At 46.1% G+C, this 14,054-nt stretch overlaps 1 protein-coding gene across 5 annotated transcripts in view; it reads left to right on the top strand.

Annotated features, from left to right (window-relative positions):
* The window catches only part of LOC147103419 (digestive cysteine proteinase 2-like), a 59,043-nt gene that overhangs the window by 15,735 nt on the left and 29,254 nt on the right, over window positions 1–14,054 (top strand). For 3 of the 5 annotated variants that reach the window (XM_085962985.1, XM_085962983.1, XM_085962984.1), the window contains 2 exons: window positions 7,975–8,067; window positions 9,148–9,320. In XM_085962985.1, the coding sequence (XP_085819111.1) occupies window positions 7,975–8,067; window positions 9,148–9,320 (266 nt within the window). The remainder of the gene's footprint in view (window positions 1–7,974; window positions 8,068–9,147; window positions 9,321–14,054) is intronic. The other 2 variants (XM_085962987.1, XM_085962986.1) reach the window with 1 other exon arrangement.

Raw genomic sequence — 14,054 nt, 5'->3', positions numbered from 1 at the left:
CGTTAGTGCAAAGTCATATTTAGAACTTTGCTGGCCTGGTTCCAACTTTCCCTGACGTGAGGGAAAGGTTTGTAGAGCCCAGCAATGTGGAGCCTGAGCCAAAATAGCAGGCGTGACACGCGTGCTGTCAGGAACCATGTTTGCTGGTGCTAAGAGCAGCAGCACTTCGTCCCAAAGGAGGTTTTGCTGCTTCGAGCTCTGACCGTCTGACACAGCCCAGTAAAGTTGTTGTGTCCGTGTATAATAAGACACAGACTGCAGGAGAACGGTACAACAGGTGTTTACTCAACTTGGCTCACACTAGAACTGATCTGTACAGATTACTACTCAGTGCTATATACAGGTGTGGTCACTGCCGGTACTGCAGTATACATGAGCTGTAAAAGATAGTTCCCCCCTTAAAGGTATACACATTACAATTCCTCCCCTTTTAGATTAACAGTACCATAACACTCATTTAACAATTAAATATCAAACTAATTACAATTAACACTTTTAACATGCAACATTAGCTGAAAATAGTCTATTTATATATTCAGTCTTTGGGGAGGCTTCCTGATCCTTTCTGGATAGTGCCTTTCCCGAGTGTCTTGCTCTTGGTGCGGAGGCGATTCTGGCCCCCTGTCGTCGGTTGGTTCATCAGCTTCCGATGCTACTGTTTCTGGGGTCGATGCGACCTGTACGTCGGGTTCATCACCAGGTACGTATGGGCGAGGCATGGGGTTGACTTGTTCCTGTGACTCTAGGATCTGGTCAGCATGGCGTCTCACGATGCTCTCCCCAACGTCCACTGTGTACATTAGTGGGCCCTGCCATGCGCATATCGTTCCTGGCTGCCATTTTTCTGTTCGGTAGTCGCGGGCCAAGACTGGTTGCCCTACATTGAAGCTCCTTGTTGGCTTCTCATGGATGTGCTGGAATTGCTTACTCTCCACATCTCTTCGTACGTTTGGTCTGAGCAAATCCAGGTGAGATCTTAACCTTCGGTTAAAGAACATCGTGGCTGGGGCCTGGTTGGTGACTGCATGTGTCGCATTCCGGTAGGCGAACAGGAAATTGTCCACCTTGTGCTGCAGTGGAATGTTGTCATTGTACATAGTCTTTATTGCCTTCTTAAAGGTTTATACGAACCTCTCAGCCAATCCATTTGTGGCTGGATGATACGGGGTGGATGTGTAATGCTTTACCCCATTCTTTTTCAAGAACCTCCGGAACTCTTCGGACACAAACTGTGGTCCGTTGTCGGAGCAAATCTGTTCTGGCAAGCCATTCCTGGCAAAAATGGTCCGTAGGACTGCAATAGTTTTCTCCGTGGTGGTGGAGGACATTTTGATGACCTCAAGCCATTTCGAGTGCGCATCCACGGCTATTAAAAACATTGAGTCCATGAATGGATCAGCAAAATCAATATGCACCCGTTACCATGGAGATGAGTGCCACTCCCATGGGTGTAGAGGGGCCTGCGGTGGTGCATTTTGGACTTTCTGGCATCCTGAGCGGCTCTTGGTCAGGTCCTCGATTTGTTTATCGATTCCCGGCCACCACACATAAGCCCTGGCTAGGCTTTTCATTTTTACCCCTCCCAGATGACCCTCATGAAGCTCATTGAGCACTCTATCCCTTAACTTGGGTGGAATTACCACTCGGGATCCACACATCAAGGTCCCCCGGCACACTGACAGCTGTTCTCTCCTTGTCGAGAATGCTGGCAACAGTGAGTCGCCATGTGCTGGCCATCCCTTCACCGTCAAATCATATACCCGAGACAGTGTCGGGTCATTTCGGGTTTCCTTTTCGATACAAGCGTTAGTTACCGGTAGGTATTCAACTACAGTCGAATGGAATATTTCGACAGGATCCACTGCTGGTTCTTCCTCCGCAGTAGGCAGTGGCAGGCGTGATAGCCCATCAGCATTTCCATGCTGTTTCGTGCCCTTATATTCAATCTCATAGTGGTGCGCCCCTAGAAAAAGTGACCATCTTTGTAGTCGTTGCGCAGTCATCACCGGAACGCCCTTCTTCAGATTAAAAATGGAGACAAGAGGCTGGTGATCAGTCAGCAAGGTGAATTTCTGCCCGTGCAGATAGTGATTGAACTTTTTCACTCCCCACACTAGGCTGAGGGCCTCCCTGTCAATCTGGGCGTAGTTACGCTCGGCTGAGGTTAGTGATCGTGACGCAAAGGCTATTGGCCTCTCTGAGCCATCCGAGAATTTGTGCGACAGCACCGGTCCAATGCCGTAGGGTGACGCATCACATGCCAACCGAATTGGTAATGCTGTGTTGTAATGGGCCAATACCTCTTTCGATGTGATTAGTGTTTTGCTCTTCTGGAAAGCTCGTCTACATTCGTCACTCCACTTCCATGGCACCCCAGTTTGCAGTAGGGTGTTCAGTGGGTGTAGTATTGTAGACAAATTTGGGAAGAACTTATGGTAGTAGTTTACCAGCCCGAGGAACGACCTCAGTTGTGACACATTTTCCGGTGCTGGAGCCTTGACTACTGCCTCAATCTTCTCTGGGGACTTATGTAACCCCTCTTTATCGATAACGTGGCCACAATACGAGATCTGTTTTCTAAAAAACTCGCATTTGGGGCGGTTAGCTCGGAGCCCGTATTCCTGCAATCTAGTGAGCACCTGCTCCAGGTTGGCAATGTGATCACTGTCATTTTCGCCCGTGACCAGGATGTCGTCCAAATAACACTGGGTCCCTGGGATCCCTTGCAGGACTTGTTCCATTGCCCTCTGGCAAATTGCTGGAGCTGATGCTACCCCGAATACCAGCCGGTTGTATTGGTAGAGACCTTTATGGGTGTTGATTGTGAGGTATTTTTTTGATGCTTCTTCTACCTCCATTTGCAGATACACCTGGGCCAGATCAATCTTAGTGAAGCGTTTCCCTCCAGATAGCGAGGCGAAAATATCTTCAATCCGTGGAAGTGGATATTGTACAGTGTGAAGGACCGGGTTCACTGTTACCTTAAAGTCCCCACAGATGTGAACCTTCCTTGGTTCCCCAGGCGTGCTGCTCAACGACTTTTTCATCACAGGGACAATGGGTGTAGCCCACTCGCTCCAGTCTACCTTGGACAGTACACCTGAACGTTCCAGACTCTCCAGCTCTGCTTCGACGGCTGGGCGGATCGCATAAGGTACCGGTCTGGCCTTAAAAAATGTTGGCCTTGCGTTTTCTTCAATTTAAATCGTCGCTGTCATGCCTTTTAGTGTTCCAAGTCCTTGCTGGAACACTTCTTTCACGTCAGTTAGGATCTTTGACAGTCGCCCAGGTGTGACGTCGTCATCCTTTTTGTCAGCCACAGTCAGTGCCTGTATGGAATGCCAATCCAGTTGTATTTTCCGGATCCATTCACGTCCCAGTAATGGTGGTCCTCCATCTTGCAATACATACAGGTCTAGTTTTGGTGTTTCCTTACCGTTATATATAACTGTCACCCTTATTTTTCCTTTGGGGTAGACTTTTTGCCCCGTGTACGTCTTCAAAATAATTTTTGTGTCTCTCAAGGGTATGTGTGAGAATAGCCGCTCATAGTCCCATCGGTTTATGATTGTTAGGGCTGATCCTGTGTCCAATTCCATCTTTACCTGGACTCCTGCTATCTTGAGCGTGACCCAAATGGTTCGGTGATCTTCCGTTGTGATCACATTATGTAGTTTCAGACAACTCAGTTCCCTGCTTTCGGAGTCGTTATCACTCTTTTGTTCGTCTGAACTATTCTCCGTCATCTTATGTACCTTCTTGTACTTTTCTTTGGTAGGTTTCTTATTGCTGGTTTTCTTTCCCGACCTGCAGACTCATGCTATGTGTCCTACTTTTCCACACTGTCTGCACACTTTGTCTTTGAACCAGCAATCATTCTGGTCGTGTGTTGTTCTGCCGCAGCGATAGCACTTCTCTGTTCCATATGACATTTCGTCTGTGCCATATTCTTGCGGTCTCTGTTGTATCTCTGCAGCGCCCCATGCTGCTGCTTCATATGATACCGCAATGCTGAAAGCCTTTTCCAGCGTAAGGTCCTTTTCAGATAAAAGCCGTTTCTGGGTTCCTTCACTTTGAAGCCCACACACAAACTTGTCCCTTAAGGTATCTGCCAGTCCTGCTCCAAACTGACAGTGTTTCGATAGTTTGCGCTGTTCTGTTAAATAATCAGCATTGCTTTCATCCTTATGCTGGTTCCATTTTTGAAACTTGAACCTTTCTGCTATCAGCAGCGGTGTGGGGTTTAAATGTTCCTGTAGTATCGTTACTATGTCTTCAAAACTCTTTTCCACTGGCTTTGTTGGGGTTACTAGATTTCGTAATTAAACCATACATCTTTGCACCCATTAAATTTAACAATACCGACGCTTTCTTGTCATCTGACACCTCATTTGCCTTGCAGTATACCTCTATTCGTTCGACATATGTAGTCCAATCTTTGACTTCATTGTCAAATGCGGTGATACTGCCACTCTTCGGCATTTTGGGTGTGGTTTAAAATGGCGTCTCCCGCGCTTTCCTTCCTCCCCCGCTGCTGCGAATGCCGCTCCCGGCGGTTCTCGTGGCAATGGCGGCGCCCTGTAGATTTCGCGTGCTTCTCCTGTGCTGCTGCCAACGCCGCTCTCTGCGGTCCTCGTGGCAATGGTGGCACCTCGCAGGTTTCTGTGCGTCTCTCTCTCCCTCTCTTCGACGCTGCTCGGCCCCTGAACACCGGCTGCGCCCTGTGCACTCTGCCCTCTCTCTCCCCCGTCGACGCTGCTCGGCCCTTTGCTGTGCCGCTCGGTCGGGCTCTAGCCCGTCGCTGTCCGGGAAGCGTCTGCGCACTACCTGTTGCCAGCCCGTTTCGCTGGACCACCTTGACTGGAAAGCCAAGCCTGGCTCTCGACAGCCTCCCCCACAATTCTCGAGTCTCTGCTGGATGACTGGGTGGTTGCCCATGGTCGACGCCCGAGTCTCTGGCCTTGACCTCCAATCCACTGATCTCCTGGAACGAATCCCCGGGAGGTGATGCAGAGTTGCAGGTACGTTCTAACTTGCCTTGTCGCCAATGTTGTATCCGTGTATAATAAGACACAGACTGCGGAGAACGGTACAACAGGTGTTTACTCAACGTGGCTCACACTAGAACTGATCTGTGCAGATTACTACTCAGTGCTATATACAGGTGTGGTCACTGCCGGTACTGCAGTATACATGAGCTGTAAAAGATAGTTCCCCCCTTAAAGGTATATACATTACAAAAGTAACCAGCATAGTCATGCCAAATTGTAGTTTGATTGTGCAACCTTTGGTGGTCATGCCTTCTGTTGCCTGGGCCCCGAGCTCTGGAATTCACTGCCTAAACCTCTCCGCCTCGCTACCTCACTTTCCTCCTTCAAGACGCTCCTTAAAACCCGCCTCTTTGACCAAGCTTTTGGCCACCTGCCCTAATTTAGCCTTATGGTGGATCGGTGTCAATTTTTTTGTCTTAAAATCCTCCTGTGGCGCGCCTTGGGACATTTTACTACGTTAAAGGTGCGATATAAATACCAGTTGTTGTTGTAATTGTGATGCTGGGCTTCTCCATCGCGAGCAATGAGTTATCCATACATTTCACAGCCCAAAAAGCAACTTTAAATTCTTATAGTTTAGAAGTTGAAATTATCCCGTGGCTGATTTGGCCTATTTCAAAACACGTCGGGACAAAGCAGCCCGCTTGATTGGCACCCCATCCACCACGTTAAACATTCACTCCCTCCACCACTGGCGTACCATGGCTGCAGTGTGTACCATCTACAAGACGCACTGCAGCAACTCACCAAGGTTTCTTAGGCAGCACCTCCCAAACCCACGACCTCTACCACCTAGAAGGACAAGGGCAGCAGGCGCATGGGGAACACCACCACCTCCAAGTTCCCCTCCAAGTCACACACACCATCCTGACTTGGAAATATATCGGCCGTTCCTTCATTGTCGCTGGGTCAAAATCCTGGAACTCCCTCCCTAACAGCACCGTGGGAGCACCTTCACCACACGGACTGCAGCGGTTCAAGAAGGCAGCTCACCACCACCTTCTCAAGGGGCAACTAGGGATGGGCAATAAATGCTGGCCTTGCCAGCGACGCCCACATCCCAGGAACGAATGAAAAAAAGACAAGTTTTCAGTTCTCTAAAGTTGAGGTAAGGCGGTGGTTAAATTTGAGTAAAAAATTTGAGCGACTTGCCTGAAGATTTGCTGCTCATTTCACTAATGGAGGAACAATCACTCTGCCTAAAATTCTAAACTTAAACAATATTTTGAACTTCCCATGGAATGGTATTGAATTTCCATTAATTGCAGAGGCTTTGCATTTTTCGTGTAGTGCACGAATTCACTTCCTTCCAACTGCAAAGCTTAATTAAAGGATGCCTCCGGGAGCAGATCTCGTTAAATTTCTTCCTACTGTAATCTTTAGATTTCTAGAGCAGTGTTGTAGCAGTCCAGAACTGACATTCCGCAGTACAAGTACCCTAGAAGAAAAATGCAGAATAATACATGTACAGTATAGTTCTAGGCATCTTGCTTCAGAAAGGCATACACCCTTAGAAAAACTGCTATGATAGCAGGTCCAATACTTTTTCTTTCCTAATGTAGCACTTTTACCAGATTGATGATGAGCACATGATATTTTGAAAGATAATCTGGGGAAGTGAGAATTAAATTTGCATATTCATCTTGTGATCTGATGATGACTTTTTGTTTTCCTTGCTTGCCTGATCCACAATGTTGATTTGTCAGTTACCCAGAAGTAGGCATTAAGTAAGACTGAAAACCGTTGTCCATGTTGAGCATGTTTTCCTCATGAGTATTGGGACTTGCAACAGAGCATTTTCCAAAGGAACTTACATATATAACGAAAATCTAAATTAAAACTAGTTCTCATATACAGCTCCAGTTTATATAATGTGCATCCACCAACTGCAACAACATGCATTTACACAGCGCCTTTTAACGTCTTAAAACGTCCCAAGGCGCTTCACGGGAGTGTTATCAAAGAAAGTGTCAGCTGTGGCTCAGCTGGTAGCACTCTCGCCTCCGAGTCAGAAGGTTGTGGGTTCAAGTCCCACTCCAGAGACTTGAGCACAAAAATCCAGGCTGATACTCCCAGTGCAGTGCTGAGGGGGTGCTGCACTGTCAGAGGTGCCGTCTTTCAGATGAGACATTAAACCAAGACCCCGTCTGCTCTCTCAGGCGGATGTAAAAGATCCCATGGCACTATTTCGAAGAAGAGCAGGGGAGTTATCCCCAGTGTCCTGGTGACTACACTTTAAAAAAAAGTATTTAATCGGCTGTAAAGCACTTTGGGATGTCCGGTGGTCATGAAAGGCGCTATATAACTGCAAGTCTTTCTTTCTTTAAAATTGGACATCAGGCCACGTAAGGAGGTATTAGGACAGGAGCGTCTCAAAGGTGGAGAAAGCGGTAGAGAGGCTTAGGAAGGGAATTCCAGAGCTTAGGGCCTCGGCAGCTGAAGGCACGTCCACCAATGGTGGAATCAGGGTACCAAGTGTATCCAATCAAAATACTCCCAGATGTGTCCAGAAGGTGCAGCCTTGTAACTCCTCAGTCTCCAGTTGCTGCAAATTACTTGAAATTGACCAGTATAAATAATGAAATAAAACCAGAAAATGCTGGAAATACTCAGCAGGTCAGGCAGCATCTGTGAAGAGAGAAACAGCGTTAACGTTTCAGGTCGATGACCTTTCGTCAGACGAAAGGTCATCAATCTGAAACGTTAACTCTGTTTCTCTCTTCACAGATGCTGCCTGACCTGCTGAGTATCTCCAGCATTTTCTGGTTTTATTTCAGATTTCCAGCCTCTGCAGTATTTTCTTTTAGTATAAATAATGAACACATTGAAAATTGTAGGATATTGCTTGTTCTGGTTATGAAGATAATGCTCTGTTTTCCTTTTGTGGGTCAAAATGTTTTTTTTTAACCAATCTTGTCGACAGGAATTCTGTCATTGCCATATGCTGAAATTGAAGAACCATTTGAAGCTTGGTACAACTTGCCTGAGAATGTCAGCCGTATTGAGTACTATTATGGTATGGTTTTGATCTTTTGTAAAGTAATGTTTTGCTCCAGTCTGAGAAATGTTCCCTTTCATTTTTTTTTTGGGTGTGCGTTCCCTTTGAGGGGCAGCGCGGCCCATTCACAATACCGCACGTGTGTGGTTTGTTCCTATTTAAAAGCCGGTGAGCCAGGAGCGTTTTTTTTTGTTCACGGGATGTGGGCATCGCTGGCAAAGCTACCTAATTGCCCTGGCGAAGGTAATGGTTGACAACTGTGTGGCTTGCTAGGCCATTTCAGAGGGCAGTTAAGAGTCTGGAGTCACATATAGGCCAGACCGGGTAAAGGCAGCAGAGTTCCTTCACTAAAGGACATTAGTGAACCAGATGGGTTTTTACAACAATTCGGGAGTTTCATGGTCACCATTACCGACACTAGCTTTTTATTCCAGATTTATTTAATTAACTGAATTTAAATTCCCCAGCTGCCATGGTGGGATTGGAACTCACATCTCTGGATCATTAATCTAGGCTTCTGGATTATTAGTCTGGTAACATAACCATTATGTTACCGTTCCTGTAGCTACAGAGCACCGCGCTGCTTAAAGGGAACATTGGTCGTGACTACTTGAGCACGCTTGTTTCATGTCTGAATTTTACTCTAATGGCTTCATTCAGAATAAATTTATTATAAGAGGTGAGCTCAATGGAAGGCAATACAGGGAGAGCCTTTGGGTTACCCTCTGGGTTAAGGAACAGCGTAATAGTGGGGGGGAGGAGAGTACAATGGTGTGAAGAGCCAGTGTTCCAGCATTATACTTTGTTTCACGTCTCAGATGTTCTGGTCAGTGAGAGTGATAGTTTGGAGGGGGAAAAAGGTTAATTTTTTAATTTAATCACTTTATAATTTGTTAAAAAATGATTTACAACTTCCTAGTTCTGTATTAATTCTGATGACTCATGATCCTTGGAGGTAAGCTGATCATATGTTAGTAATGGACCCGAGAATGATTTGCACACTGCAAATTGGTGCCATTTTGTATCATCTCTACTTTAGATTACAAGTCTTTAATAATTATGTTTTTTAATAGTTACATAAATCTACCAATTTTCTAGGCCAGGTTGTAACTCTGCAGCATGGGTTTGAAAAGCCAGCTGGAATTAGTTACAAGATTTCTCCAGAGACTACAGAAACTGAGATAAACGTCATCAAATGCTTCCAAGTAATTGGAACCATTTATGATCCCATCCGTCCACAGTCTGTCTTTCCAAAGTTGGACAATTTTCAGGTGAGGAGGTGCATTTGTGGTGTATGTGCCTTTAAGAGCAATTGTGGTGTATGTGCCTTTAAGAGCCCCAGGTGTGCGTAATGCCGGTAATTGCCACTTGGGCTATATAAGCCTGTGTATTGTGTATATCCTTTAGAACCCCCCCCAGACTTGCTTAGTAAATACCTATGAACCAACTCCTGTCTTCAGTGTCTTTATCTACACACGGACACCACAGTGGCGACGAAGTGGAAACGGACTTACCTGCAATTCGGCAGCACCTCAAGGACATCGATTCCTCCAGCGTCCAGAAGACTCAAGGAAGTAATAGAAACTGTGGTTTCACCAGCTGGCCAAGCTGGTGGCAGGTACTGCGCTAATCCTTCCTGGGCGTCAGGCTGGGGCTCCGGCGTCGGGCTCTACAGCTGAGACAGGCAGCGAAATCGGAGGCAAGTAATAACGGACTGGGAGGGTGCACTCGGGAGACGGCCGGCGCGGCAAGCAGGTCAGCGTTTAGACCTCCGTCGGGAACGAGTCTCCAACAGTGAATAAACGGAAACCACAGTAAAACAGCGTTGTTATCGGTAGCAGCGGCGGGAAAGCGCAGGAAGCGCCATATCGTTGCTACAGAGAGAAAAAAAAAAAGCGCGGGAAGTGCCATATATCTTTTTTGAAATGCCTAAGTCTGGCAATATTGATGCTTTTGATAACGAAACAGAGCCTAACTTTGGCAATATTGATGTTTTTGATAACAAGATAGAGGATTGGACCACATATGTAGAAAGAGTGGAGGTGTTTTGCACCACAAATGGAATAGAAGATGAAAAAAAAGCTTCAGTGCTTCTGGATCTAATGGGCGCAGAAACATACAAGCTGTTACGCAACTTAATCACTCCAGCCGAACCGATGGACAAGAATTTTGAGGAGATTGTTGATACCCTACACTGCCAATTCGAGGCAGGATTGGCAGATTCTCTGCAAGACAAATTCATCTGCGATCCCCTAAGTGTAGAAACACAAAAAAAGGTATCTTCTGGAAAAGATTTAACACTGGACAAGGCTTTCAGTGCAATAGGAGCGGCAAAGATACAGCAAAGGCCACAGGACTTCGGCACCCATAAAATGACACGGGGTTTCGAGAGATGTTATCACTGCGGCAGATCCAACCATGACCAGAGGGATTGCTGGTTCAAAGAAAAAGCATGCAGGCGATGCGGAAAGATGGGACACATTCCACGTGTATGCCGATCTGAAAATAAAAAATCCACTAACGGGAAAAGAATCAATAAGGAAAAGCACAGAAAGGTACAAATGATGACGGACAGTAGCTCCAAAGACCAGAAGAGCGATAGCGACTCCGGGAACAAGAGACTAAGCTCTCTCAAATTACATAATGTAATTGCCAATGAAGATTACCACACCATTTGGGTTACCCTCATAATAGCAGGGTCCCCAGTTAAAATGGAGCTAGATACAGGATCAGCTCTAACCGTAATAAATCGACGAGATTACGAGAGGCTATTTTCGCATATACCTCTAAAAGACACATCCATTATCTTAAAAACATATACGGGGCAGAAAGTATACCCCAAAATAAAGGTGCCTGTGGTATACAACGGCAAAGAAATACAAAAGTTGTATTTATACATTCTACAAGATGGTGGTCCACCGTTGTTGGGACGTGAATGGATAAGGAAGATACGTTTAGACTGGCACTCCATTCAGGCACTGACGATGACATCATACCTGAACGATTAAAAGACATCTTGGCCAACGCCAAAGAAGTGTTTCAAGAGAAACTAGGAACCTTGAAAGGCATCACCGCCTCAATAAAAGTGGAAGATGCAGCAATTCCAAAATTTTTTAAGGCAAGACCGGTGCCATACGCAATACGTCTGGCAGTCGAGGCAGAGCTGGAGAATTTGGAAAAGGCAGGCATATTATCCAAAATAGATTGGAGCGAATGGGCAACACCCATCGTTCCAGTCATGAAAAAAGCATTGAAAAATAACTCTGAGGAACAGAGAAAAATTCGCATCTGTGGGGACTTTAAGGTGACTGTAAACCCGGTCCTTCACACGGTACAGTATCCTCTTCCGAGGATAGAAGATATTTTCGCCTCACTATCCGGAGGAAAATGTTTCACAAAAATTGACTTGGCACAGGCATATCTACAGATGGAGGTTGAGGAGACCTCTAAAAAGTATCTCACAATAAACACACACAAAGGCCTGTACCAGTACAATCGACTGGTTTTTGGAGTAGCATCAGCTCCAGCTATCTGGCAAAGAGCTATGGAGCAAGTCCTGCAAGGGATTCCGGGGACTCAATGCTACCTAGACGACATCCTTATAACAGGAGAAAACGACAATGAGCACCTTGCCAATTTGGAGCAGGTGCTCACTAGGCTGAAAGAACGGGGCCTACGAGCAAATCGCCCCAAGTGCGAATTTTTCCAAAATCAGGTATCATATTGTGGCCACATAATTAATAAGGAAGGGTTGCATAAGTCACCTGAAAAAATTGAAGCAGTTATAAAAGCCCCAGCACCTGAAAATGTTTCACAATTAAGGTCATTCCTGGGATTAATAAATTACTATCATAAACTTTTACCGAACTTATCAACTATTCTACACCCTCTTAATGATCTTCTACACACAGGAGTGATTTGGAAATGGAACGAAGACTTCCATAAATGTAAAGACTTAATCACATCCGAGAAAGTTTTGGCTCATTACAACCCATCAATACCAATCAGACTGGCGTGCGATGCATCCCCTTACGGCATAGGAGCGGTATTATCCCATAGATTCCCTGATGGCTCGGAACGGCCAATAGCTTTTGCGTCACGCTCATTGAACTCAGCTGAGCGTAACTATTCCCAGATAGACAGGGAAGCACTCAGCCTGGTATGGGGAGTGAAGAAATTCAACCATTACCTACACAGACAAAAATTTACCTTGCTGACTGACCATCAACCCCTCATCTCCATATTCAACCCTAAAAAAGGTGTCCCCATTATGACGGCACAAAGACTACAGAGGTGGTCCCTTTTTCTAGGGGCACACCAATACAACATTGAATACAAATGGTCAAAACAGCATGGGAATGCTGACGGTTTATCGCGCCTGCCGTTGCCAACGATGGAAGAGGCACCTACAGTAGACCCAGTAGAGATATTCCACTCTACCATAGTGGAATGTCTACCGGTGACAAATTCTGCCATTGAAAGGGAGACCAGAAATGACCCTACTCTCTCACGGGTCTACGATTTAACAATGAAGGGATGGCCAGCACATGGCGAACCACTGTTGCCAGCATTCTCGCAAAGAAGAGATCAGCTGTCAGTGTGCCGAGGAACCTTGATGTGTGGATCCAGAGTGGTGATTCCACCCAAACTCCAGGATAAAGTGCTAAAGGAGCTTCACGAGGGGCATCTGGGTGGAGTGAAAATGAAGAACCTAGCTAGGGCGTTTGTATGGTGGCCAGGTATCGATGGAGACATCGAAGACATGACCAAGAGCTGCCTAGGATGCCAGAAGGTCCAAAATGCTCCGCCACAGGCCCCTCTACATCCATGGGAGTGGCCCTCATCTCCCTGGCAAAGGGTGCACATCGACTTTGCTGGTCCATTTATGGACTCAATGTTCTTAATCGCAGTTGATGCACACTCCAAGTGGCCGGAGGTAATAAAGATGTCCTCCACCACCACGGAAAAAACCATCACAGTATTAAGGACCATATTTGCCAGGAATGGGTTGCCGGAACAGATATGTTCTGATAATGGACCGCAATTTGTGTCCGAAGAATTCAGAAAGTTCTTAAAGAACAATGGGGTAAAGCACTACACGTCTGCCCCATACCATCCCGCCACCAATGGATTGGCTGAAAGGTTTGTCCAGACCTTTAAGAAGGCCATAAAGGCCATGGGTAATGAAGACATAAAACTTCAGCACAAGGTGGATAACTTCTTATTTGCATATAGGAATGCAACACATATGGTTACAAACCAAACTCCCGCCATGATGTTCTACAATAGAAACCTAAGATGCCGGCTGGATTTGGTCAAGCCCAACATCTGAAGGGACATGGAGAACCGGCAGTTTCAGGGCATGAATGAAAGGCCAACTAGGGCCTTCCAGATAGGCCAACCGGTTTTGGCCCGGGACTACCGTACCGAGAAATGGCAGCCTGGAACTATCTGCACACGACTAGGACCACTGATGTATACCGTGGACATCGGAGAAAGCATAATAAGGCGCCATGCTGACCAAATCATCAAGTCATCCGAAAAGGGACAACCTACACCACCACGCTATACATCTAACGATGAAGTAGAGATACCCATATCTACCTCCGATCCGGTGATACTGGAACCCGATGAACCTGACACTGGCCTTCAAGCCAAATCAGCCTTGCCAGAAGAACCTACTACACCACCAGAAACTACTACACCCCCGAGGCGTTATCCGGACCGAGTCAGGAAGCCTCCTGAGAGACTAACTTATAATTAATTAATACAGCAATGTATATTATTTTGCATATAACATGTAATTAATAATTACTTAAAATATGATGTACTAGTTAGCTAGAAGGGGAGGAATTGTGGTGTATGTGCCTTTTAAGAGCCCCAGGTGTGCGTAATGCTGGTAATTGCCACTTGGGCTATATAAGCCTGTGTATTGTGTATATCCTTTAGAACCCCCCCCCCCCAGACTTGCTTAGTAAATACCTATGAACCAACTCCTGTCTTCA

Source organism: Somniosus microcephalus, chromosome 20, assembly GCF_052327205.1.
Source record: "Somniosus microcephalus isolate GS21.2 chromosome 20, FLI_Smic_1.0, whole genome shotgun sequence".
NCBI classification, from domain to species: domain Eukaryota; kingdom Metazoa; phylum Chordata; class Chondrichthyes; order Squaliformes; family Somniosidae; genus Somniosus; species Somniosus microcephalus.
This window is presented reverse-complemented; position numbering and strand designations above follow the sequence as displayed.